The sequence below is a fragment of the Silurus aristotelis genome (assembly GCF_946808225.1).
Source record: "Silurus aristotelis genome assembly, chromosome: 3".
Taxonomy (NCBI): domain Eukaryota; kingdom Metazoa; phylum Chordata; class Actinopteri; order Siluriformes; family Siluridae; genus Silurus; species Silurus aristotelis.
Genome location: NC_139576.1, coordinates 24,649,033 through 24,672,875, shown reverse-complemented (window position 1 = coordinate 24,672,875; position 23,843 = coordinate 24,649,033). Strand labels below are relative to the sequence as shown.

The 23,843-nt window shown below is 37.7% G+C and overlaps 2 protein-coding genes across 3 annotated transcripts in view; one reads left to right on the top strand and one right to left on the bottom strand.

The window, feature by feature from the left end:
• tgfbr2l (transforming growth factor beta receptor-like) overlaps positions 1–8,096 on the bottom strand; it is a gene marked incomplete at its 5' end in the record, with an annotated part of 13,410 nt that extends 5,314 nt beyond the window's left edge. The window contains 6 exons of one of the 2 annotated variants that reach the window (XM_083537552.1): positions 106–233; positions 512–653; positions 1,755–2,596; positions 2,711–2,913; positions 4,107–4,257; positions 7,814–8,096. In XM_083537552.1, the coding sequence (XP_083393678.1) occupies positions 106–233; positions 512–653; positions 1,755–2,596; positions 2,711–2,913; positions 4,107–4,257; positions 7,814–8,096 (1,749 nt within the window). The remainder of the gene's footprint in view (positions 1–105; positions 234–511; positions 654–1,754; positions 2,597–2,710; positions 2,914–4,106; positions 4,258–7,813) is intronic. The other variant, XM_083537553.1, reaches the window with a different exon arrangement.
• snx4 (sorting nexin 4) lies at positions 7,930–23,843 on the top strand. Its single transcript, XM_083537568.1, has 15 exons — positions 7,930–8,129; positions 8,904–9,044; positions 10,193–10,317; positions 13,141–13,279; positions 13,355–13,504; positions 14,294–14,341; positions 14,815–14,870; positions 15,018–15,090; positions 17,467–17,528; positions 17,775–17,840; positions 18,794–18,883; positions 19,494–19,593; positions 21,255–21,400; positions 21,673–21,787; positions 22,179–23,843. The coding sequence occupies exons 2-15, from the start codon at positions 8,925–8,927 to the stop codon at positions 22,224–22,226; spliced, it is 1,338 nt and encodes a 445-aa protein (XP_083393694.1). The 5' UTR covers positions 7,930–8,129; positions 8,904–8,924; the 3' UTR covers positions 22,227–23,843.

Here is a 23,843-nt window from a genome sequence, read left to right as displayed (position 1 = left end):
AAAGAAAAAAAAAACACAAAAGGAGAAGGTGTGTCCAGACCTTTGCCTGGTACTGTATGTGTATCATATGCATTATTATTAGTCGAATTTTTATGCAGCACGTACTGTATGTATTGTCCAGCTGAGTGGAATGTCTGGTCGTCCTCTGTCTCTCAGCACCAGATCCCTCATGCTGTCCACACACGGCTGATCACACACCTTCGAACCAAATGGAGGCTCGTAGCTCTTCACCTCTGAGACAGCAACATTCGTTGATTTAATGATTTCACTCTCAGTCTTTTTAAGACTTTTTAAGTCCAGTGGACTGTATAACACTCAGTGTGAACATAATTGACATTTCTGATTTGTTTGCATTATAAGAGTTTGCCTTTCAAACCAAAAAGTCCATTACACCATAGTTTTTGTAATATTAAATAGCAGAATCCAAATAAAAACTGATTACTGTTTTATAAATTGCTCTACAGTGTGCAGCCCTGCTGGGTTATTTTATTAAGATCTTTCAGGCTCTTACCTCCTATAGCATCACAGCGAGAGGCAATTTCCCACAGCACCAGAGACATGGAGTACACATCCATCTGTTTGAAGGACTCCAAATCCTCTAAATTCACTCTAGATTCTAGGACCTCAGGGGCCATATAGCGAGCCGTTCCAACCTTAGAAGTAAAGATCAACTTGTTTACATAAGGCAGCTGCAGGAGGGCACGAGATTTATTCTATTATATTTAAGAAACAGAAAACCTACTTCTAATAATACCTGCTCAGAAAAATAAATGTTTTTTATTCAGGACTAGATTAGCTATTAAACAAATAAAAGCAAAGACCTGGAAAAGTTTCATATTTGAACATAATAACCATTAAAGATCAGTAGCCTGAAGGTATATAAATAAATGCCAGAGTGAAAGGAACAAGAACAAAATGGTAAAATAGAGTATAAGTGAAATATATACATATTATGAATATTTAAAATACAGGGTAAATTATGTGTTACCAAGTTTATAAAAAAATTTCTGTGGAATTCTTTCCATTGTAAGTAAAGTAATGGGTTGAATGTATAATTGAGAAAAGAAAGAAAAAGAAATCTGTCTCTTTTGGTGGAAAGGCAATAATTCGGACTGTAAAGGTTTTTGTAATTTGATTTGAGAACCTCTAAAATAAATAATGTGTTTCTTCTTCATAATTCTTAATCCTTTAAGTTGAATGATAAACATCTAAAAGCGAATGTGGTTTAGGAGAGATTGCTGGATGGATTATCTAAACTTTTTTTCCCCTTTAAAAACCAGTCATATTAAAGCACCCAGTGATACATTAGAAGAGTTTATGGAGCTGATCAAATTTTCTGTGGCTTTCTGTGTGCAGTTTTACGTCATGTAGCCATGATCTTGTGGCAAACTGCAGCATGCTGATGAATAACACAATGCAGATTAGACATGTTGCTGACTCTGCTGCTCTGCGCTACATAGCGGTTTCGTTAAGTGTATTATTATTATTTTTTATTTTTTTTTAAGTCCAATGAAACCAAGTTTAATATTGATTTGGCTTAACTCCTGCTATAAAATCGTACATCTTTGAGAGAGCAGAACGACCTGAATCAGTCCTAAGGATTAGGGATGATGAAATCAGTCTAGAGGAAACAGCAACAATATTAACTTTTCTACTCCACACTAATGTTTGATTTAATGAATTTGCTCGGAAATGAGCTTTTTTCAACCATTTGAGCTACATTGCTATCATAAGACTATGATGATCCCCCTCACCTGGCCGCTGTTAGCGAAGTCATCAACCGTGAGAGAGATGTCCAGTCTTAGTGCAAGACCAAAATCACACAGAGCACACTCGTTGTTGTTCTTCATCACGATGTTGCTGCTCTTCAAGTCGCGGTGTGCGATGGGCACCTTGGGTGTCCCACATGGGGTTGTGTCATTGTGCAGATGCGCTAGGCCTCGTGCCACTGAGGATGCCATTGCACACAGCTGACTCCAGCTCAGCACATGGCTCACTAGATAGTCCTGCAGGTTCCCCAGGGCATGGTAGGCCATGATTAGCCAGTACTGCCTCTGAGGGTTGCTAGCTGTTCCTCCACGCTGCTCTGCAGTCAGAAACTGTACAATGTTCTCGTGTTTCAGGTTGGGATCAGAGAAGATGGCCCTCTCGTTGCGCCAGGAAGCATATTCCACAGATGGGAAGATTTTTACTGCAACCGTTTCATACTGGCCACATTCGCTGTGGTTCAGCCGTGCTCGCCAGACCTCAGCAAATCGTCCTTTTCCAACCAAGGCCTCCAGCTGGATAGGTAGATGCTCAGTGTTGTGGTTTAGGCTATTGGCGCAGCTTGAGGATATGTCTGAATTGGCATCTTCACCAAGGGATAGAAGCTTGCCGTGGTAGTCACTGGCATTGACTTCACCAGCACAAGCCTGTGGTGGGTCCAGTGACTGGTAATGTGTGCGCTTTGGTGGCCAGTCTTTGGGTTGTTTGCTGAGGTGTCGTGTGCGGTAGACGTAGAATGCCATTGTAGCAATCACAGCCACTAGGAGTGGAGGAGCCAGGCTTAACACCACTACCGGAATCACATCTTTACTCTGTAGCCTTGAGAACCCTAGAAAGAAATGTTTACAAAATGTCAGCACCTATTTTTTTCTTTGTATGGTTAAGCAAGTCTATGGGAAAAAGATACAGTGCCTATTATTCTTCTTATTCTTATTCTTATTACCATTTGCACCTTTCTCAAAGATGAGCCTGTCATTGCAGTCATGCTCCCTGATACAGCTGCAGAGATACAGTATACTGTTCTCAGAGGGCACTGAAGTCATTGCACACTCTGTGGAGCTGGTGTTAGGCAGCACGATGTTCTCCAGTGCATGTTGAGGATTGTGGCATAGAGTTTGCACGCTCAGACTCTCATTCTCCTTCTTCCTATGAACAACATGCACATACAGACATTACCAAAGGAGCTGTTAGACAACACCTGAATATTTCGGAATCCAATGTGCTTCTTGGTTTAGAAAAGATACTATACATATAATATCATCCTATTGTACATACCCTCACAAATTCAAACTATAATTGTATTTCTTTGGGAATTCAAGTAGAACTGCTGTTAAAAGTAATTAAATATAACTAAAATCAAATAAGTGTCTGAAAGGATTTGGGTAAAGAAAGAATATGACTTCCCATTATTAAAGATATGAGTGAGTGTGTGTACTTTTTATTGTTGATGATAATATATATATTATAAACAGGGTTAAGTTCATATTTTTGAAAAAGGTTTAGCTTCTTTTTGTGAAAACCAAGCACATAACAAACATACAGAGCGGCTACACAGCTGAATTTTTGAGAATCCAAGGTTATTCTGGCTTTTAATGTATATAAAAAATCCAAATCGTCCTTGTGTTAAACTTAGGAATGCTTTTTGACAGCAAAAAAAAATATGAATAACAAGTGATCAGGGAATCCCTGCTCAGGAGTTTTCTTTGTACTTCATGCCAAAGTCAGCTCTTCTCTGAAGGTTATAAATGTGTTTGTTATTCATCCTGTATTCGTGAGGAGTTTTTATCGGACTCTTTTATTCAAGCCATGTTTTTTCTGTGCTCCCCTGAGTGCTGGCTATCTCTCGCTACACAGCCAGACTCTACTACATGGTCAATCAAAGGTCAATCCTATAAACTTCCCAGAAACACTCCCTGGGTGCCAAGCTGGGCGGAACTATTTTAGCAGAAAACTTACAAAAAAAAAAGTCTATTATCATTAGCAATGGTCCAGAGAGGCTTACATTAGCTACAAGTTGTCATATTGAGCTCACAATGTATAAAGAAAATACATTAGCCTCATATACATTTAAATTGTAATACACTATCTTAGGTCCATCTAAAGATTTAAAACATCAAGTTTGAATTCAAACTTAGATGTAAGAGAGAAAGTTAGAATTCAGCCTTGTGGGCTGTGGCTGGGGTGGAATGGCATGAATCATACACAATGTCCGAGAACTCAACCGCATCTCAAAACTCCAGTTGTGGCCCACTCACACTCCAACACATTGGGAACCCAGTGCTGGCTTGGCTCAATGACGTTGCATTCTATAAATAAAAAGTGGCATTGGCCAGACTTACCATATAGCCACGCAGACCTCCTCAGTATAGGTACAGAAGGAGCTGAAGTTGCAGTTACTCATGCAGATATTGTCCTCACACACGGGATTGGACTGGTCACACCACTTACAAAGGTTAGTCGATATGTGAGTGAAAGCACTGGCCTGAAATACTAAAATTTGCACACATAAATAAAAGTAGTAAGTTAGTACACAATGTTTTTACAGAGATATTATTAATTTTTTTGTTTTACAATATTGTAGATATATGAATTATGACATCTGGGATTATACAAATAAACATATATGTACATACCACAAGAAAATAGAATGCGGTTAACGGCAATAGGGCAACAATATAAATATATTTTGAGCCGAATAAAACCGTGTAACCTGAATTAGTGCACAAGAATTTAAAAGTGCTTAAAATGCTCCGTATGAATGAGTGTAAGATCCTCTTCATGCTGTTAGAGAAATAGGCTGCTATTCCATTTACCAAATCTACATTGACAGTTGCTGATAACCATCACTTTGAAATTCTGCCTCTGAAATAGTGCTGAACTGTATTACAAGGCAGGCTGTGTTCCTGATGCCCGGTTTTAGTGGATAGGAGGTTAATCCACAACAACCCTAACCAGTATAATGCAGTCACTGAAGGAATAAATGAATTAATGAATGTACAATGTCCTATATATAAATTTTATTATTCAATAAGAGGTACTGTCAATATCAAAAGAAATGAATACATGATTATTAAATGGTTCACAGTACATGTATTAGATTACTATGGCAATAAAAATGGCCACAGGTGAGCAGTTGCAATCAGAATGAAAAAGACCCAAAACCTTACTAAAAAAGGCTACACCCCATCTGGACACAACAGATGGATGGATTTGGATGATATACATCGTATATTGTGTGTAGGTTTGGCTTAGTTGTCAGCATGTGTGTATGTGTGTTTTGAGGGTGGAGGGGTTCAGAGTGCCTGTGTTATGTCGGGGTGTGGGGAGCATTCCTTCCCACGCATCTTCCTTCCGCTATCCTCATGCTGCCACATCACAACAATATTAATTGTTGATAGAAACCAGATGACGGGTGAGCTTGTTTCACTCAGAGAGCGTGGTGATCTAATAGGACTGAGTAAACATGAAAAGAAACAGTGCTGATATTTCGCAAAGGCTTCCAGATGTTCACTGATGCCAACCATCAAAATATACAAGTGAGTGAGAAAGAACGAAACAGAGCGATAGAGAACGAAAGAGAGAGAGAAATGAAAAGAGCAATAACTAAGAATATTTAAGCAAAAAAAAAAAAAAAAAAAAGCAAAAAAAAAAAAAGCCCCCCTCTCCGAACTTCCAAAATATAAGGTAATTAAAATCAGCAGTTGACTGCTCCAGAAATAAATTAAAGCCATAAGTGTTCACTCTGGCCAAGTTTGAAGAACAACCCCTCTGTACTTATGGGAAATCCAAGGGCCACATGCTCACTGGAGGCCTGGAGATGCTGGCCTGTAGTTGTAACATGTCTTTACAGTCAGATCCACTTTTCTTCCGTATTCCATAGTTCACAACCCACTCCAATGCTGTACATTAATATTCAGAATGGCAGAATGACACTTCTTTAAAGGCAATAGGTGTGTTACAATCGGTTTTACTTCACACAGAGGCCAAACAACACTGCAATCTGCAAAGAGATCACGCACCATAATGTGTTAAACACTGAACGTTAGGAGAGATTTAGGTTCACAGCCTTACTCTCATTATTGCACAATTTCTGCAGTGCACCTGATTCAACAAACTGGACAGCCTGATGCTGCAGTGCACCTGATTCAACAAACTGGACAGCCTGATGCTTATCTTCTGTGATGAACAGGATACACTAAACTGCGCTTCGTTTCTCAACTGCACTTTTCTTAAAGTGCAGTAATCACATTCTGCCACTGTGTGGCATGATATCTCACTTTCGAATAGCCTTGAAAGCATTTTGCGAATAAATTAATAAAGCATAATCAAAACATCACCGGTTGGCCCTGTCACATGCATATGATATACAGATGTCATCAAGATTTCCTCTGAAGCTCCGGAGCCAAAAATGATCCAATGTATTTTGAAACAACTTTTGAACTTATGAACTGACGAGCTCTTCCAAGATCAGGAGAGAAAAATGAATTATTCAATCAATTTTGGGGGCTGTTCTTACAACTGCCAATTCAATACCTATAATCTCATGCCAAACAATAAATATCTGTTTATCCTGCTTATGATCACTTAGATTCTCTGCCTTAAAGTTACCACAACAGAAAGACACTTTTTGGATGCAAAAGAAAGAAATATTACAACCCTCATCTCTGTCATTGCAGTTCTTTTGTGACCAGGGTGACTTAGAGCCCGTCAGCATCTTATTATTGGCTGTAACCAGGACAATTTGAGCATTGTTTAAAAGGGTGATGGCAGGACTAAGAAAAGACTGTCACATTACACTCGCTCTGTCTTTTGTCTCTCTGCGTGTTGTTTAAATTCATTAGAGTTGGCACCAGTTTATCACATGTGCCCTCTGTCTTCCTTAATAATTACCTAATTTATCTTCATTAGGTACTGTTTTCAGCAACAATTGGAAAGCTGGATGAATAAATGAAGACATTATGATTTTGTTCTCTTCAACAGCACTGTAATGACTTTGAACGACTGTTAAAATCAAAACTGTTCCCTCAAATACAATCCATTTAAGGAACCCTCTTCTATACAGCAAAGATCATTTTAAACCTGAATAAAGATTTATTGATAGAAATTTCCTTTGGATTTTGCATTGACACTGTATGTGTGCTCTGTTTATTACATTTATTTTCTTCTGCACAGAATCAATCCTGTTGTTAAATAGTATTTAGAGTGCATGGTTCGCACAACAAACTCAACATTCAATTGGTTAATGAGAATTGAAGTGTAGAAAGACTGAAAATGATTATGTTCTTACGCAATATTTTCATTCTATTTCATAAGAATGTTATGTTTTATAATAAATCACAAATCTAAAAAATATACCAAAAAGATCTGAGAACCTTTCCAAAGAAATATGTGTTATTTTTTTGTTTGTGTGTATCATTTTGTCACTGTTTGATAAAACAACACATAGATCAAATCATGACATATGGTTAAACCCTCATGAAAAGTTGATGACACTATGAGTCTATGATTTGGTAGCATTTCTTATAACTTAAAAACTGACTGCCTTTCTAATGGATAGATGAAAACCATATCATGTATTCATAACTTCTTCTCACAAATTGCTTTTAAAATCCAGCACAGATAATATCTATCCTTAGTTAGTACTGTTGTCAGTAAATACTCACACTTCAGTCTCAAACTTGACCATATCAACAAATGTTTTCATGTTTCTTTTTTTATTCATTTTTATGAGAAGTCCAATACGCTTAAAAATAGTCCACACTGTATGTAACTCTAATCAACACATCCAAATAGTACTGTGTCAAAATACTACGCCGCCATGTTAATTATATACAGCCAACTAAATGCAAATCAAGTCTTATGTCTATCTAAAAGTTCATATTACTGCAGTGTTTATGTATGATGTAATAGTATGTTTGGCACCGTTATCTATACTCTGGTATAGTAGTATGTAGTTTTTCTCTCGGCTTGTATGTTGATGGCTGCACATAATATGAGTACAAAAGAAAGTGGAGATGACTGGCAGAAACTCTGCTTTTCTACTCACTGAGCGACAGAAGGACACATAGGAAAGGCGTGAATCTCCAGCCCCGGAGCTCCATAGTGGGTTTTTTTCGCCCCGGACACAATCTTGAGTCAGCTTCTTCTTTCACCTTCCTCGCTGTCAGAGACAAAGGAAAGTTCGCATAGAGAGAGGTTTTAGAAGCTGTCCTGTGCGCTGGAAGAGCTGAGCCGCTCGGATCGACGAGTTTTCTGGCCTCGGAGGCGGATCCAGATGTTTTCAATCCAGCTGTGGCAAGCGGCCCGCCCAGGAACTGCAGTTTATTCATGCAGACCAGTGGACTGTTCAAGAGTCTATCAAGGTACTAATAAGCTTTATCAGCAACAGACACTAGCTTCACAGATTAAGATGCTTTTTTATACCAAGGGTATACCAAGCGTTTCGACTTGTACAGGATTACTGACAGATATAATAGCTCTATGGAGTGAGTCTCATTCTAACATCTCTGGCATCTCTGGCAGGTTCTTCTGAACAAATAGATATATCTTACAGATTTAAAAGTCAAAAAGCACACGATGAAGCATAGTGTTATATGATATATGGTGACATGGATATATGGTGTGGTTAGCCAGCACATACTGAATTGACTTCTGGATCAAATAAAAAGAAAATTATAGGGGTCGTGCTAATAATTGTAGACCGTATTGGTGTTTATTTATTTTTTTTTTTTTTTATTCAGGGAGCTTGATCGTTCACACACACACACACACACACACACACACACACACACACACACACGCACGCACGCACGCACGCACGCACGCACACACACGTGCAACAAATGCAAACAAATCAGAGCAAAATAATAATAATAATAATAATAATAATAATAATAATAATAATAATAATAATAATAATAATAATACATTTGTTCCTATCTTCATATTATTATTGTTATTATTATTATTATTATTATTATTATTACTACTAGTAATATTAATAGAGGTAGTATGTTCCTTTTACGTTTTTTAATAATAATGATAATTATAACAATAATTCATTTATTTTTCCTCGTATGATGATAATGATGATTATTACAAAACCCACACTGTTTTTAATGAATCAACTGAAGAAGTTTCACAGATGTTAACTGCGCATGCGCGGGAGATCAAATACAACACTAAGGATGATGGCGGATTCGGGAAGTGAGGATATAGCAGTGGTGGGAAACACCGACCTGACTCCTTCAGCGTCAGAAAACAACATTAAAAACACGGTAAAAAAAAAAACAAACAAACGACGGAGCTTCTTATATGTATAAGGATGTTTCTTGCCGACTGCTGTTGATGGAGCAGACTGGGTTTAGGCAGCAGGCCGGGTGTGAATCCTCGGGGTCGCCTGATCTCTGACTTACAGCTGGAGGATTTCTCTCTCTGTCTCCCTCTGTCTCCCTCTTACTCTTTCAGCGCTCGGAAATAGCCCTCTTTAAACACGTCTCTATCTAATTGACTTGAATTTAGTAATAAAAAGGTTTTCTTGTGTAATATTGTGTATTGTTATTATCTTCCAGCTTCTTTTCGACACACAGCTGAGCTATTATCTGTCACAACATTGCACTTAGCTTGCCTATGAACTTGGCTAGCTAGCTAACTTATAAAATAGTATTCGACTAAAAATGATCGATAAACGTTCAGATTTTCGCTTAATACGAATAAATTGATTGTGTTCAAAAAGACTCAAACTCAAATTGCTCAAACTCGGGTTTTTTTGTTGATTTAGGCGGTGTATTGGTTGTGTACAAGTGTCACGTGATCTGTCATCTATGCCTCAAACCTGTTAGACGCAACCTCTACATTTATTCCTGATTATCCGAATAGTAACCAATTATTCACACAATGCATTCATGTAAACACCATAATAATCCATTTCAGTGGTAAATAATAACTCCATTGCTGACATGTGTGTCTAATTTTGTTATGAGAAGGTCAGCTTTTTAGAAAACACAGTTTATGTTACAGATTTTGAACAATTTCTATTAGAAATGTGATTGGCTTGTCTCCAGACCATTTTGAGTCAGACAAAGGGGGAAAAAAAAAAATCAGAAAAATAGATACCTTGTGTTTTTGGTACACAGTGGTTGTTCGTGTCGATACGGTACACTGATGTATCGTATAACGTTTTACATATCAATTATATTTTACCAACCAGACCATCATTATTAGCAAAGATACGAATACCCAAGCAGCTACAAGCTATCAGCAAACCCTAATTGTGAGGACAAATGTAATCAAATGGTACAATAAAGCAGTTTCAATGCCCAAATAATGTTTCTACAAAGTAACTGAAATACAATGTACGCATTTCTTGCCGGTTTCTTTCTTTTAAAGTGTACACGGTGTGTTGATATTGACATTGTTTCCACAGATGATTGAAAAGGGTGCCAATCTTTTGAAACGGGTGGAGATTAGTGTAGCTGAGGCAGAGAAAAGAACCGGAAAAAATGCGGTCAACATGCAGGAAACCTACACGGTTTACCTCATTGAAACAAGGTATGTAGCCTCGTTCATTCATCCTCGTGCATTCTGACTGCGTTTCAACTGCTTTGACATTAATTTTTTTCAGAACTTCATCAGCATATTTTTTGACACTAAATTGAGATTTAAAGCCAGTTTCGGGTTCAGAAGAAAACGCCTTTATCATGTGTATACACAGTGAAATTCTTTTCCTCATATATCTCACCTATGTAGTGCACAGGGTCAGTACTAATACAGCAACACAGAGCAGAGCGGATTAAAGGCCATAATTTAGGCTCATAACCAGAAATCCAGCGCCTTAACATTTGAGCCACCACTGTGGAATGTAGAACTATCGCCAATACCGTGATCTGGATTCTGCCATAACACAGTGTACTAATCACTATATGATCACAGCAGGCTAACATCCTTCCCTTAGAACAACCCAACCCAGACTTTATTGTTACAGGTAGATGTTCTATCCATTATACTAACATTGCTTTATCTAATGCACACACACACACACACACACACATATATACTATACTTACTACACATTGCCGGTATTTAATTGCATGTAGACTGTAGGGATAAGCTAAATAACATATATTCTTAAAACATTATATCCTGGACTGGTAGATCCGCAGAAAAGTCTGTAAGATGGGTATGAAAATATTTATTTATTACTAACGCACTAGTATGAGCATTTACACAATAAGTTTGATCCTGTAATTTCTGAAAAACTTTCATATTCATCCCATAAATGCACACAAGATATCATTTGCATGAATAACTTCACTTTCATTGAAAATAGTTGCGAATTAAAAATTTCTATAATTGTATTTTTTTTTTTAGTTTGTTCAGCATTTAGTAACTGCCCCATTACAGAGTGACTCATAGTAATGCTCTGGAGTTTCTATTAAAAACACATCCACATGCTAGTTCCCTCGTTTAGAGACTAGTCATCAAGAACACTGTGAAACCCAGCTTTTTATATTATTATTAATAATATAAAAATATGAACAGTAATGCAAACATACATTTTGACAAATAAAATGAAACATTGATTCATGAAAAAAAAAAAAAAAGTCTGGTCTGAATCTCTCTAGAGAAGAGACAGGATGGTGCAAAGCCGCGTTTGACCTTCAGCAGAAGTGCGAATAACAACGCTATGCTGGAGAGGCGTTTCAGCGTCATGCACTGCTATTGTTTACACATATCATCCTCTCTGTGTAACTCAAACTGTCTGTCTCTTATGGGCTAAAAAAGTTCTGTCCAGCTCTCAACACACAGGCATGTGCTACTGGTCAGGAACTCTGTAGGACAAAGGGTCCTCTATTTTCTTTTCTTTTTTTTCCCTTTCCTTTTCACTCACCAAAATGCTCTGTGCTGAAAACCAAGACGTGTCCCTTTTGACACGGCTGCCGAGTCAGCTTTTTGGGAAGTCGCACGCTGACACGGCTGTGTTTACTTCAGAGTCGTAGACACATCCTCGGCTGTCAAACGACATGTGTTGAGATTTTCCTTTTTGTTGTGTCATCTAACTCAAGTTAGCATTTCAGTTGTGGTTTTTTTTTTTTTTGTCAAAATCAGAACAGTTTTAGAGTTTACAGGAAGCTTTTGTTAAGTGGAAATGCAGAATGTATCACAAAACACTGCAAACCTCTTATGGTTTTAAAGTTCAATGCACAGAGCTGTATTGTTACTGAGGCCCATGAAAGGAAACACATTATGCAAATACACACACGCGCGCACACATACATACATGTATGTCTATCTATCTATCTATCTATCTATCTATCTATCTATCTATCTATCTATCTATCTATCTATCTATCTATCTATCTATCTATCTATCTATCTATCTCAGAGAGAGAGAGAGAGAGAGAGAGAGAGAGAGAGAGATATTCACACCCCCTAAGGTAGAAAGAGAGAGCGTGACTGGGCTGTCTTTGGGGGACTGGGGTTTTGATGGAGAAAACCCCCCAGCAAGTTTGTCACGTTCTGCCTTTCTACTCCAGATTTTTAGCCCAGTGCACATTACGTGCTCTCATTTCCCACTTGGAGCATTTAGGATCCTGAATTATTACTGTTTCATAGATTTCCTAATATCTCTGTCCCTCTCTCTTTCTTCCCTTCACTCTCTGAATCTCTTCACCAAATGTGTTCCTAAGTGTAGTGTATTATTGCACAGATATATACCTGCGGCAAAACTGTGCAAACCAGTAAAACTAAATATGAACGATCTCTACGCAGTGCTAAAGTATTAGCGAACACGTTGTGGGCAACCCCCTTTTTTTTCTTTTTTTTTTTCTTTTTTTACATTGTTGTTGATTTTATAAAATGCAGACAATGTGGAAATCAAAACAGGGAAGATAAAACTGAAAGGTGATCCAACGTGATTTTTCCACTGAGCTATACCGGTAATGTTTTAAGGAGATTTGTAATATTGGGCCTTCATATTAGTGGCTTTTTAACGAGTGACCTAATGTTTTTAATGATTATGCGTAATGGGTTAAACTTGTCTCGTGTGTTCAAAGTAGAGGTCTACAACACAACAAACACTTGTATTAACGCACAGCACGAGGACACTGTTGACATTTTACAGAGGTGTATGCTGTTGTGTCGGTGCTCCTCTGAGTGCCGTGCTTACCCATAAACACACATGCTTTAATGCAGAAATATAAAACCAACTGGAGGATGATTTGATCCTATTTCATAGAATACTTCCAGTACCATTGTCTTCTTTAAGAATGCGCCTCTGTTTAACAACGTTAAATTACTAATATATTATCTTCGGTTTTAATTTGCTTTGGAATTAATCAATAATAATAATAACTCGTATTCTTCCCTATGAAGGCCAGTGGATGCTTCATCTGAGGGAACCAGTCCTGCCCCTGAAACGCTGTGGAGGCGCTACAGCGAGTTCGAGCTTCTCAGAAATTACTTGCTGGTCACATATCCATTTATAGTTGTCCCACCTCTGCCTGAGAAACGCGTGAGTAAGGCTTCTTGCTTGCATTCGTGGAAACGTTTGTGGGATTGTGGTTGATTGTGGGTGTTGTTGTTGCAGGCGGAATTCGTGTGGCACAAACTGTCTGCAGACAACATGGATCCGGACTTTGTGGAACGGAGAAGGGTGGGGCTTGAGAACTTCCTGCTCCGGGTTGCCTCTCACCCTGTTCTGTCCACGGACAAGATCTTTTACTCTTTTCTCACTGAGGTAACCTGGAAAACAGTTAACCAAGTGACTAGATAATGTTTTTGCCGAAAGGAAAAAAAAAAAAGCTTGTTTTTCACATGATGACTGATTTGATGAACAGTTTGCAACAGATTTCAACAATGTGTACTGTTGCTTACCTTTTGGAACACTTGAATGCGTACAAGAGAGCATCGTTGGCTCTTTGATTTCATAACGCAGTAGCATCTGTGAGGCCGAATGGTGGAGAAAGAGCTTTTAGAAATTCCTCTTTACAGTGCCACTTTATCCCAGTTTGATCTTTTCTGGTTATTCTGTTGAGTTCTGCAAGGTCTCCATGTGTCCATGCGGATTTCCTCTTTGTTCTTTGACACCGTGTCAGTAAGCGGCTTCTATAAATTGCCTCTGTGTGTGAATTTTTGGGTGAAAAAGAGGGAAGGGAGAGATGAACTTTTGCCTCATCAAGGGTTTATTTCAACCTCATGCTCAGTGCTTCTGCAATAATTTGCCCTGACCACAATAATTCCGTTGAATATGAATGAAACGGTGTATGTATGTATGTATATTTGTATGTCTTTCTGTCTGCCTGGTTTGCTGTATCTTTATTAAATAGAGTGAGAGCTCTAAAAAACTTGGAATGCAATTTAATCCATGTGTACATGCATATCAGTTTTTTTGTCACTTTGTTTTAAACTTGTTTTGTTTCCACAGCAATATTTGATTTGTTCATCCTTATCACGGCATACTGCTACGTACTATTATGTCCATAATGGTTTTTGTCAATGTCAAAACTACCTCCTCTCTGCCCCACAGGAACAGAGCTGGAAGGAAGTTGTATTTGAGACTGGATTTCAGGCAAAGGTATTCCATTTGCGATTTATGTCCATTTGTTCTTATGCCCTCTCAGAGACCTTTTTATATCTTTTTATTATCTTTTGTCACTGCGTTATTTAAGCATGTCTCTCTTCACCATATGTTTCTTATCAAATTTGATATGCACCAGTGATTCGGAGTTGGCTTTATACACATCATTACTGTGCAGTCTGTCCTAGCCTGGCTGGAAATCTACAAGTGTTATGATACTAGGCAGTTAAAGCTTTACTAAACGGACAAACCTTTGATCAGTGTAAGCTGATTGCTCTAAACTAGCACAGAGTGTTTTTTTGAGCTGTCAGGATCAAGTCAGAGAGCAGCAGTGTTTTTCCATGTGATTGTGTATATTTGTAAGTATGTGGATGTTCGCAGCATTCCTTTAAAAGGAGTGTTCTAGCCTTTCACAAACAGGTGCACAAACACACAAAACCCCATTATTGTAATAATTTCTACTTTTCCAGGCAGATTCGAGGTTGAAGGCTTTGAATGCAACCTTCAGAGTGAAGAATCCTGACAAGTAAGTCATGTACAAAGATTTTGTTCGACTCTTTTCTAAATTGTCATTTCTTTAAAGATCTATTGTATTATTTTTTTTTAAACTAAAAGACTGCCAGTCATATACCATGCCATATTTTTCTTTCTCTATTTTTCCTCTCTCTCTCAGGAGGTTTGCAGATATGAAGCACTATGGAGATGAGCTCCAGTCTGTGATATCACAGCTGTTGCGTGTGCGAGCGGTGAGTACTAACAGCTGCCAAACACACATTCTGCAAAACTGTGCCTCTCTGCTAGGCTTGGAGGGTTTGGAAATATTGCAGTCTTGAAAAGCTGCTTAATTTCACATGATCGTGCATAAAAGTGTGGTGTATCTACAATTGATAAATGTAAACAGCCTATTCTATACTACATTATTGAAACCTCTTTTTTTTTTTTTTTTTTTTTGGGGGAGGGTCCCAGCATCACAAATCTCCTAATATGAGAGCAATAACTCTGATCCATTCAACCTTATTTCAACTATTATCAAAGCATCTTAGAAAAAAAAGAGAAAATGTAAATGTGGATAAAAGAAAATCTATTGAGATTTATTTCAAAGAAAATTGTGTTTCACACACTAAAGTTTCCTCAATTAAATGCTCAGCTGGTTTGACAGTTTGAGTCTGAGCTGCCAGTACTTTATCAAAAACATCCATCCATAGTTACTTAGATGTTTGCTCAAAGGTGGAAGCAGATTTTGGACAGACTATCTTTCACTGCACTGAGACTTTGGAGACAGGATGAATTTATAGAGATTTTGCACCAGAGAGTGCATCAAATTACTGTACGAAATATCTGATTCCACATTTGTCTTTATTTCAATTGCCAAGCGACCGTTACTATGTACCTCTGATGAAATTTTTCTTGCCAAGAAATATGTGAGAGGAGCTGGAAATAATGCAGAATGTAGACTGGTCAGATGCAATTGTCATAAGAGTCACATATGAATCACTAAAATTGGATAACCACCATAGTAGAGTGGCCTATTTTTTTTATTATTATTGAATCACCTGAGGCTGTTTTCTACCAGAAAGTTATGTCACATTGCATAAAACCGAATGTATAGTCGTATGTAGTTTTTTTTCTCAAACTGTGACCACCAAGTTGCCAAGCAGTAAATTGTATAGTTAGTTTCCCTTACTGGAATGAAGAGGCTAAAACCTGTTCTAGCTTGCCAATTTCATTGGGCACAAAGTGGTCCGGGAAGACATTATTTTCCATAGTTGCCAAGGAACAGAAGAACTCAAGATTCTTGCACAGAGCCCCGACCTCAACCCCACTGAAAAGGATTGCGATGAACTGGAAAACTGACTGCACCCCAGACCTCCTTTCCCAACATAAGTGCCTGACCTCACTAACACTCTTGCAGCCGAACGAGCACAATAGAGCTATCGATTATTTTAGTGATCGAGTATTCTACCGATTAGTCCATTGTTAAATCGACTTCATCAAAGAGTAATACTAAATATACCAGAGAAAATAAGACGTGACTTTAAAAAAAAAAAATAAACAAGTCATTTGTTTCCTTTTAAAAAAAGAAACATTTTCTTTTTATTGCTAAAAATGCATACAAGAATATCTGTGAAAACTAAACTCTTTCAGTGCGTTTAATTGCCATATTACATCGAAATGCAAATCTAAAAATCTATTAACTGTACAAAAAAGTAGACGCTCTGCATGGACTTTTCTTTGTTTTAGTTTGAAATTATCCCAAACTTTGGAAAACTTTCTGTCGTTTTCTTTGGCCTGAATGTTCTCTTCACCCCTCGCTGGTTTTCTTCCCGTTCCGCAGCGTCTTCTGTGTTACCTGTCCAGAACAGAGTTTAGCAGGTGGTGCGTCAGCAATCATGGTCCGTGGGGAAACGGTGCTGCATGTGTAGTTAAATGGACTAAACGAAGATTTGAAGCAAATAATTTGCCTCAATGATTTATTTGTATTCGATTTACTCAAGGAATTATTTCCGCTCTAGAGCACAAACCTAGTGCAAAGCCTTCTCAGAAGAGTGGAGGCTATTATAACACCAAAGTGTAAACCCAATCTGGAATGTGATGTTCAAAATTCACTAATGTGTGCGATGGTCAGGTGTCGACCAAAGTCTGGCCAAATAATCTACTAGTCCAGATTATGGATAGATTTGAATTAAAGCTCTAAATATGTTAATCAAATCAGTTGTTCTTCCCATTAAGATGTCAAACATCTTCACAATACTGTGATAAGCACATTGGGTGTGGAAAATTATCCTGGGAACAGTCACCCAGAACTCCCTCACTACCTACTACATCAGTGTTTTTTCCCCACACTTATCTGTAAATGTTGTAATTGGATGTTCATTTGGATGATAGGTTTAAACTGTTTATAGATTTATAAAATGAGTATCGCGAGCCCTTCAGGAATGCTTATACTGCTTCACACAGGGCTAAGTTGTGTTATTTTCATATGTATTTTGTTCAGAATTTAGCACTGTTGCAAAAATGTGCCAGAAATGTAGTGTTTATTGGAATAGTTTGATCTGTTTGACATTAAATATGTATATTGGAGGAGCCGATAAAGTAATAACGAGAATAAACTGTTCACGCAGAGAGTGGCTGACCGTCTTTACGGGGTCTACAAAGTGCATGGAAATTACGGCAGAGTCTTCAGGTGGGCCTCGTTTTGTACAATACAATACACAATCTGCATGATTTTTGCCAGGTTTATTGAGACACTTAACGAAAAACCATCAGTTTTTATGTTCAGTTTTGTTTCTTTATGATGTTCAGTACTATCACAGGTTTAAAGCATTTAATCTAAAAACATCATTCAAATCTATTTAAAAGTTTCAGATTGATGTAATACATGTACAGTATCTGATAGTTGTCTGTGGTGTTCCTTTTTCGGTTTGGACAGTGAGTGGAGCGCGATTGAGCGAGAGATGGGAGATGGGCTGCAGAGTGCAGGACATCATATGGATGCGTGAGTTTATTTTTCACACACACTACATCCTTCTTAATAGGGAGTCGCTGCTCCTTTTATGTGCGGCTCTCATGCAACCTTCAAAGGATAAGTTCGGGGTTGTGTTGCAACAGCTTTGAATGATGCCCTGCAGCTCATTAATCTGATTCTCTGTCCAGGGATGTGAAACACATTTGTGGGATTGATTTGAAAATGCCTCGTTTTCCAGCAAGGCTTGCCCTCCCTTTTTCTCCCTGACCCCTGTAACATGTAGCTAGGAAAGAGAGCCCTTGGGAGAGATGCTTTACATTTTGGCTGGCCATTAGCTAATGTATGTGCAGCTTCCACAAGCAGTAAAGTTTGCAGGTTTTTTTTTTTTTTTAGCTTTTTTTTATTATTATTTATTTATTGCCTTTTTTTTATCACAAGATGCCCACCCAAAGAATCGCTCTCTATTCGTAACTCAAGCTGAGCCTCAGCTCTTGTCTGTTCACTGTTGCTTTATTTTCTCTGATGGCTTCCCGATTGTAGCACTCTGCTCTGGGGTCAGAGATCATCCATGTAGCACTTAGGCAGCTGCCAGTCAGACCCTGCAAGATGGAAAGTCATTTCGTCAGTCATCGAGTTTATTCGAAGGTTTTTACCGCACCCTGGATCATGTTTCTTCAGTCCTTGATTGCAACTGATCTTGATGCGTCCTCAGAAAAATACTTTTTCTTGTTGTCACTTTTGTCTTTGTAATGAGGTGGATTGTGAAATGATTGCAGTATCAAGATATTGTGGCTTTTTTATGAGCTGTTCAGTGCTATATTTAAATGTAAACATATGTTCATAGAGTAAATCTACACAATGATGGCAGTTACTGTTAACTTCCACCGATTCATACTTTTTTTCTTTTTGTGGATCACATTTTAACACATTTGACTACCTTTGCATTTAAACACTTGATTAAATGAAGCATTATCTTTCGGCAGGTACGCTGCTTCTGTAGATGACATACTGGAGGAGGAGGAACACTATGCTGACCAGCTGAAGGAATACCTGTTCTACACTGAGGCATTAAGGTTTAGTGTGTCAAAACTGAAAGCTTCTTTTTTTCCCCATGGAAATGATTTCTTAATTTAACAATCTAAACATGTCTGAACATCAGTTCTGTTTGTACATCACTGAATCAGGCGTTTCCTGTATGATCATGGCTTCTATCAACTATCAGCAGCTTTACGTGATTGTAAGAAATACACAGCAAAAATCGCTATTCCTTTGCTACACAGACACAGTCGAATCAGGATGAAAGAAGAGTCATCAGTGATTGTACTCATAGATCTGTTTACCTTTCATTGTGTACTTTCAAATCCAGATGTGTTGGGGGGCATAGATCTCATCAGAGCAGCACTGAATGATTTTCAGAAGGTTTGCTCACGCAAGCCTGGTTTCTTTCAATCTGATGGTGATGAAAGTGAATAAACGTGATAGCAGTGTACCTTTAGCTACATTAAACAATGTATTTTTTGTTCTGCGTTAAAAGAAATAATGTCATCTAGATTATCCTGTGTGTGTGTGTGTGTGTGTGTGTGTGTGTGTGTGTGTGTGTGTGTGTGTGTGTGTGTGTGTGTGTGTGTGTGTGTGTGTGTACATCTTTGCTTTTTGTGTTGACTCTGCTTTGTGTCTCTGCAGGGCAGTGTGCAGGAAGCACGAGCTTTGTCAGTTTGAACTGGAGGTGGCAGGCCAGGATCTGGCCGCCAAGAAGCAACAGAGGGAGGAACTAGCTACTGGGGTGAGGCTCCATCAACTTGAGGAAGAAAAAAAAAAAAACCCATTGCACTGACCAACAGTGTCAACACATTGCTGTGAGGGACTCGGGGATTCCCCTTGCAGGCTTAGCTGTTTGTTTTTCTGCTTCAGCCACAGCATGCCTGTTTGGAACCAGTTGCTTATTTGTGAACTTTTTTATTATTATTGAGTAAACTGTTCACTAAAAGTAACCCATGAGGCAAATTCTGTTCACAGGCCTGAAGGATTGAAAGATTTTTTTAGTTATTTGATAGGGCAGAGTGTAAAAAAGAATTATGAAAAAGGATTTACAAAAATCTGGACAAAAACATCATGATAAAGGATTATAAGACGAAAAAACAGGAAATTGACTCCTGAGTTTTGACATCTTGATGCACAAAGAGTGAAAAGAGAGCGCATAAACATGTCGTAGGGGATAGAGTCCAGCTGTACTCCAGGACAATACACTAGAAAAGTTCCTAGTGCAATAAATGCCTTAACCTCAGCACCACAGGACTGCATTTTCACAGTGGAGGCCCTGGAATGTTCAGGAGCATGCATGTGACACATATAAACACACATGCAGAACATACTACTACTACTACTGATATTATTAATATTAATGATCAATATTAGTATCATTAAAATAGTAGTTTTTGAATGCATGAAAAAACTAGAGATAATATTTAAAATAATAGAATGTGGACCTCATTTCAAATGATTCCTCTTATCTATAGTGCTTGGTTTCAGTAACATTCAGTAACAAAGTAAAAAGAGGTTAAGTTCAGGATCCAGAGAGGAAGAATTTATTCAGCATGTTATGTGGAAGTACAAAAAAAAAAGGTCAGCACAATCTTTATATACCCACTTCTGCCATGTGTGCCCTTATCTTTTTTTAATTTTCTAATCATTCCCTTGTCCACCACTATTACCTTCGGATGCCCAGGTTCTTTCCAATTAAATGAAAGAATGGTGGCAGAGCCCATCCATCATTATTTTTTTTTTATTATTACAAAGTAGCATGCGATTTACTTATGGCCGCTTCATGACCTTCTGTCCTGGGCATCACTTCAAATCTCGGCTTTTGACACTTTTATTACTCATGACAAATCACCCCTCAAGGACAAGAAATGTTGTGCTCATTACTGCTTCAGCTGTACCACTTCTCATCACACATTAATCACTGACTGTGAATTTACACGTTTGTAAATACCTGTTAGAAACAGATAATAAAAAAATGTTGAATGGTAAAAAGCTCGATAGGAAGAAGGCGGACGCTCGGATTGTGCTAGGGCCAGTTAAAGTGGCTAAAGAGCTACGGGGGTCTTCTTTTGACACAGCACACATTTCCCTACAGCAAAAAAAATCACAGAGAGGATTTCAGACTTTGGGAATGACAGAGATTTCGGTATCCATATCAAATTCAAGTTATCTGAGAAATAGAAAAAAATTGCACGTGATAGAATTTGCACAGTATGTCGAAACTCATGTAGATCGAAATGCTTGTGAAGTTGTTCAGGTATTCACTTGATAATAAGGCATAAAATATACAAAATGCACAAAACTGCAGAGCAACAACGATCAACCAAATATAAGCAAATTACAAGATTTATGTATACAAAATATACACAGCTATACACACATTTGTCCTATATTGTGTTGCAGACAGTGCGAACCTTCTCTCTCAAGGGGATGACCAGTAAGCTGTTTGGCCAGGAGACTCCTGAGCAGAGGGAGGCAAAACTGAAAATTGTGGAAACCCAGATTGAGGAGGGGGAGGAGATTGTGAAAGAGAGACAAACCGAGTGCGAGTAAGCATTCTGCTCCGTTCCCATGTCTGTCTTCGCAACTCGCCTCCGAGTGAAATTATAGCACAAAACCTCCCATGATCTTATCTTCAGCAACTCCTTTTACTAAAAAGGCTCGTAGAGTTCATCTCGGATATGTTTGTTCGTTAGAATGTGTATTTATATTCCGTTTACATGCTATTCTTCTGTTCCTCGGCAATAAATTTTAGACGAGCTTCACTCTTAATGCATAAATCTGCACGAGGCCTGAAGTCAGCGTGTGCTTTATGTTGCAGAGAGTTTGTGAATAATGCTTGGGTGGACATTGAGCGGTTCAAAGAGCAAAAAGAACGTGACCTTAAAGAAGCTCTCATCAGTTACGCCATCATGCAGATCAGCATGTGTAAAAAAGTGAGTATAATATTTCCACGTGACTATTTTTTTTCTATTATTTTGAACAGTTCTATATGATGTAGAGAATGCAAAAGCATGAAACGAATATATTAAGATCTTTTAAATCTCGATTTGTTAACATTTTCATTGCATTTGAATTATTACTGTGCACCAATGTGTAATATTTTGGCAAAAAAGAGAAAATTGGAAACAGGAAATGATGTAACCTACAAGGCTCAGTGACGATATGTGCGAACAGCCTACAATGATTGTGGCTTTAACCTCTAATTAAGTGGCATCTTATTACTTCCAAAAGCACTGACACACACACACACACTCTCTCTCTTTTTCTCTCTCTCACTCACACTCTCTCTCGCTCTCTCTCCACTCCCCCCTCCCCCCTCTGTAGGGAATTCAAGTGTGGAATAACGCTAAGGAGTGCTTTAGCAAGATGTAAATTGCGCCTCAAGCCAAGTTCCAGCACACAGCTGTACAAACTTCTCAGGGTAAGAGTGCTGATATCGGATCAGTTTTTTTTAATCTTTTATCTCCCAAGGTATATAATTGGATGGACCAAACTGATCCAAGATCAGCACTCTTGCAGTGGCGCTCGGTATGACTTCGCCCTAAGCACAATCCTAGGGGTGTTAGAGGCACAGAAACTTAAGAATTTGTGATTCTTCATTGCCACATCAATTAAACAACAATTTCATTATATTTTGAAAATATTCAGAGACTGCAGAAAATGATTATTTATTTAAAATAATAATAATGTTTACGGATCTGAAGTATACCATATTTCCATTGTTAAATCTCATTAAATATCCAAAATCTTTGTCAATAAACACAAATATTTTATGCTCGTCACAGATAATAGACTGATGAAATGTTTGATTTTTTATTTTATTTTGCTTTTTCATGCAGACATGAAATCCTTGCCTTTTTGTATATTTTATATATTTTAAAAACAGCAGTACATTAGTGTCAGATATTTGCCATAAGAGATCCACGTGCAACAGTCTTGTTCTTATGTATGACAAGAGTAGGAAAGCTTAATACAGAAGTTTATTATAATTCTTTTGAACAAATGGAATAGTTCAATGTAATGAAATGTGAAAGTGTAAACATAACGTTTATTACATATACAGAGCACAGCTAAAGGTTACTTTCCCTACTGGAAGTAAAGCAAGCAGGCTTATTGATGTGTGTTCTATCTGTACTTACATGGCCTCCAGCTGAAATCCCAGCCCTGATGTTTATCCTAACATATACTGTACACTCATCATTAGCACTGCATGCTGCTCTGTTAAACACAATCTGTTTATAACTGCTTGCCCACACCCTTTTTATGCTTCAGTTCTAGGCAGTATGTATGCCTGCTGTTTATACCTTATCCAAAATCTTGTGTTGGTTTTTTTATTTTTTTATTTTTTATTTTTTTTATGGAAGCAGCTTCCACTATTAGTGCCAGATTTGGGATAAAGTGTGGGCTGGTCAGGGTTTTGATAAATCTAGCTGAATATAAATCTGGCAGAAGGAACAGGAAGTTCATGCAGGAAAAGGAGGATATAATAATTTCCTCATTTATCAGTTGTGTGTGTATCAGAGCCCAGCCAGCTTCAATTCTTAGTCCCATTTTATGGTAGAATAATATTGAGAGAATTTTTTTCACTACACATATCAGAATAAAAATTGTATAAATTGGTGTTTAAAAATGTATTGTGCATACACTAATAAACATGACATTTTCTAATATATGATTTGGTTTTCTGGTTCAATCATTAATTTGTTTTTATTATTATAAACTTGTTTAAAAAAAAAAAAAGCTTTTGTGTGTATGTGTGTATATATATATATATATATATATATATATATATATATATATATATATGTAGACAGAATTTTTATTATAGTCAAAAAATAGTGTGAAGACCACAAAGGAAAACTTGATTTAAAATAAATCTTTATTATAACCTCAGTTTAAGATTTTATGGGCAATTGAAAAGGGACATTTTTTTAATAAAAATAAATTGAAATTTATTTTATATGTAATAAATTTGACATTACCCTCTAA

Bases quoted from the DNA above. Each gene is read 5' to 3' on its own strand.
- snx4 (XM_083537568.1), top strand. From the start codon at position 8,925: ATGCGCGGGAGATCAAATACAACACTAAGGATGATGGCGGATTCGGGA. The intron at 17,529-17,774 runs GTGGGCCTCGTT...CGGTTTGGACAG, and splicing joins AATTACGGCAGAGTCTTCAG to TGAGTGGAGCGCGATTGAGC. The intron at 19,594-21,254 runs GTGAGGCTCCAT...ATTGTGTTGCAG, and splicing joins GGGAGGAACTAGCTACTGGG to ACAGTGCGAACCTTCTCTCT.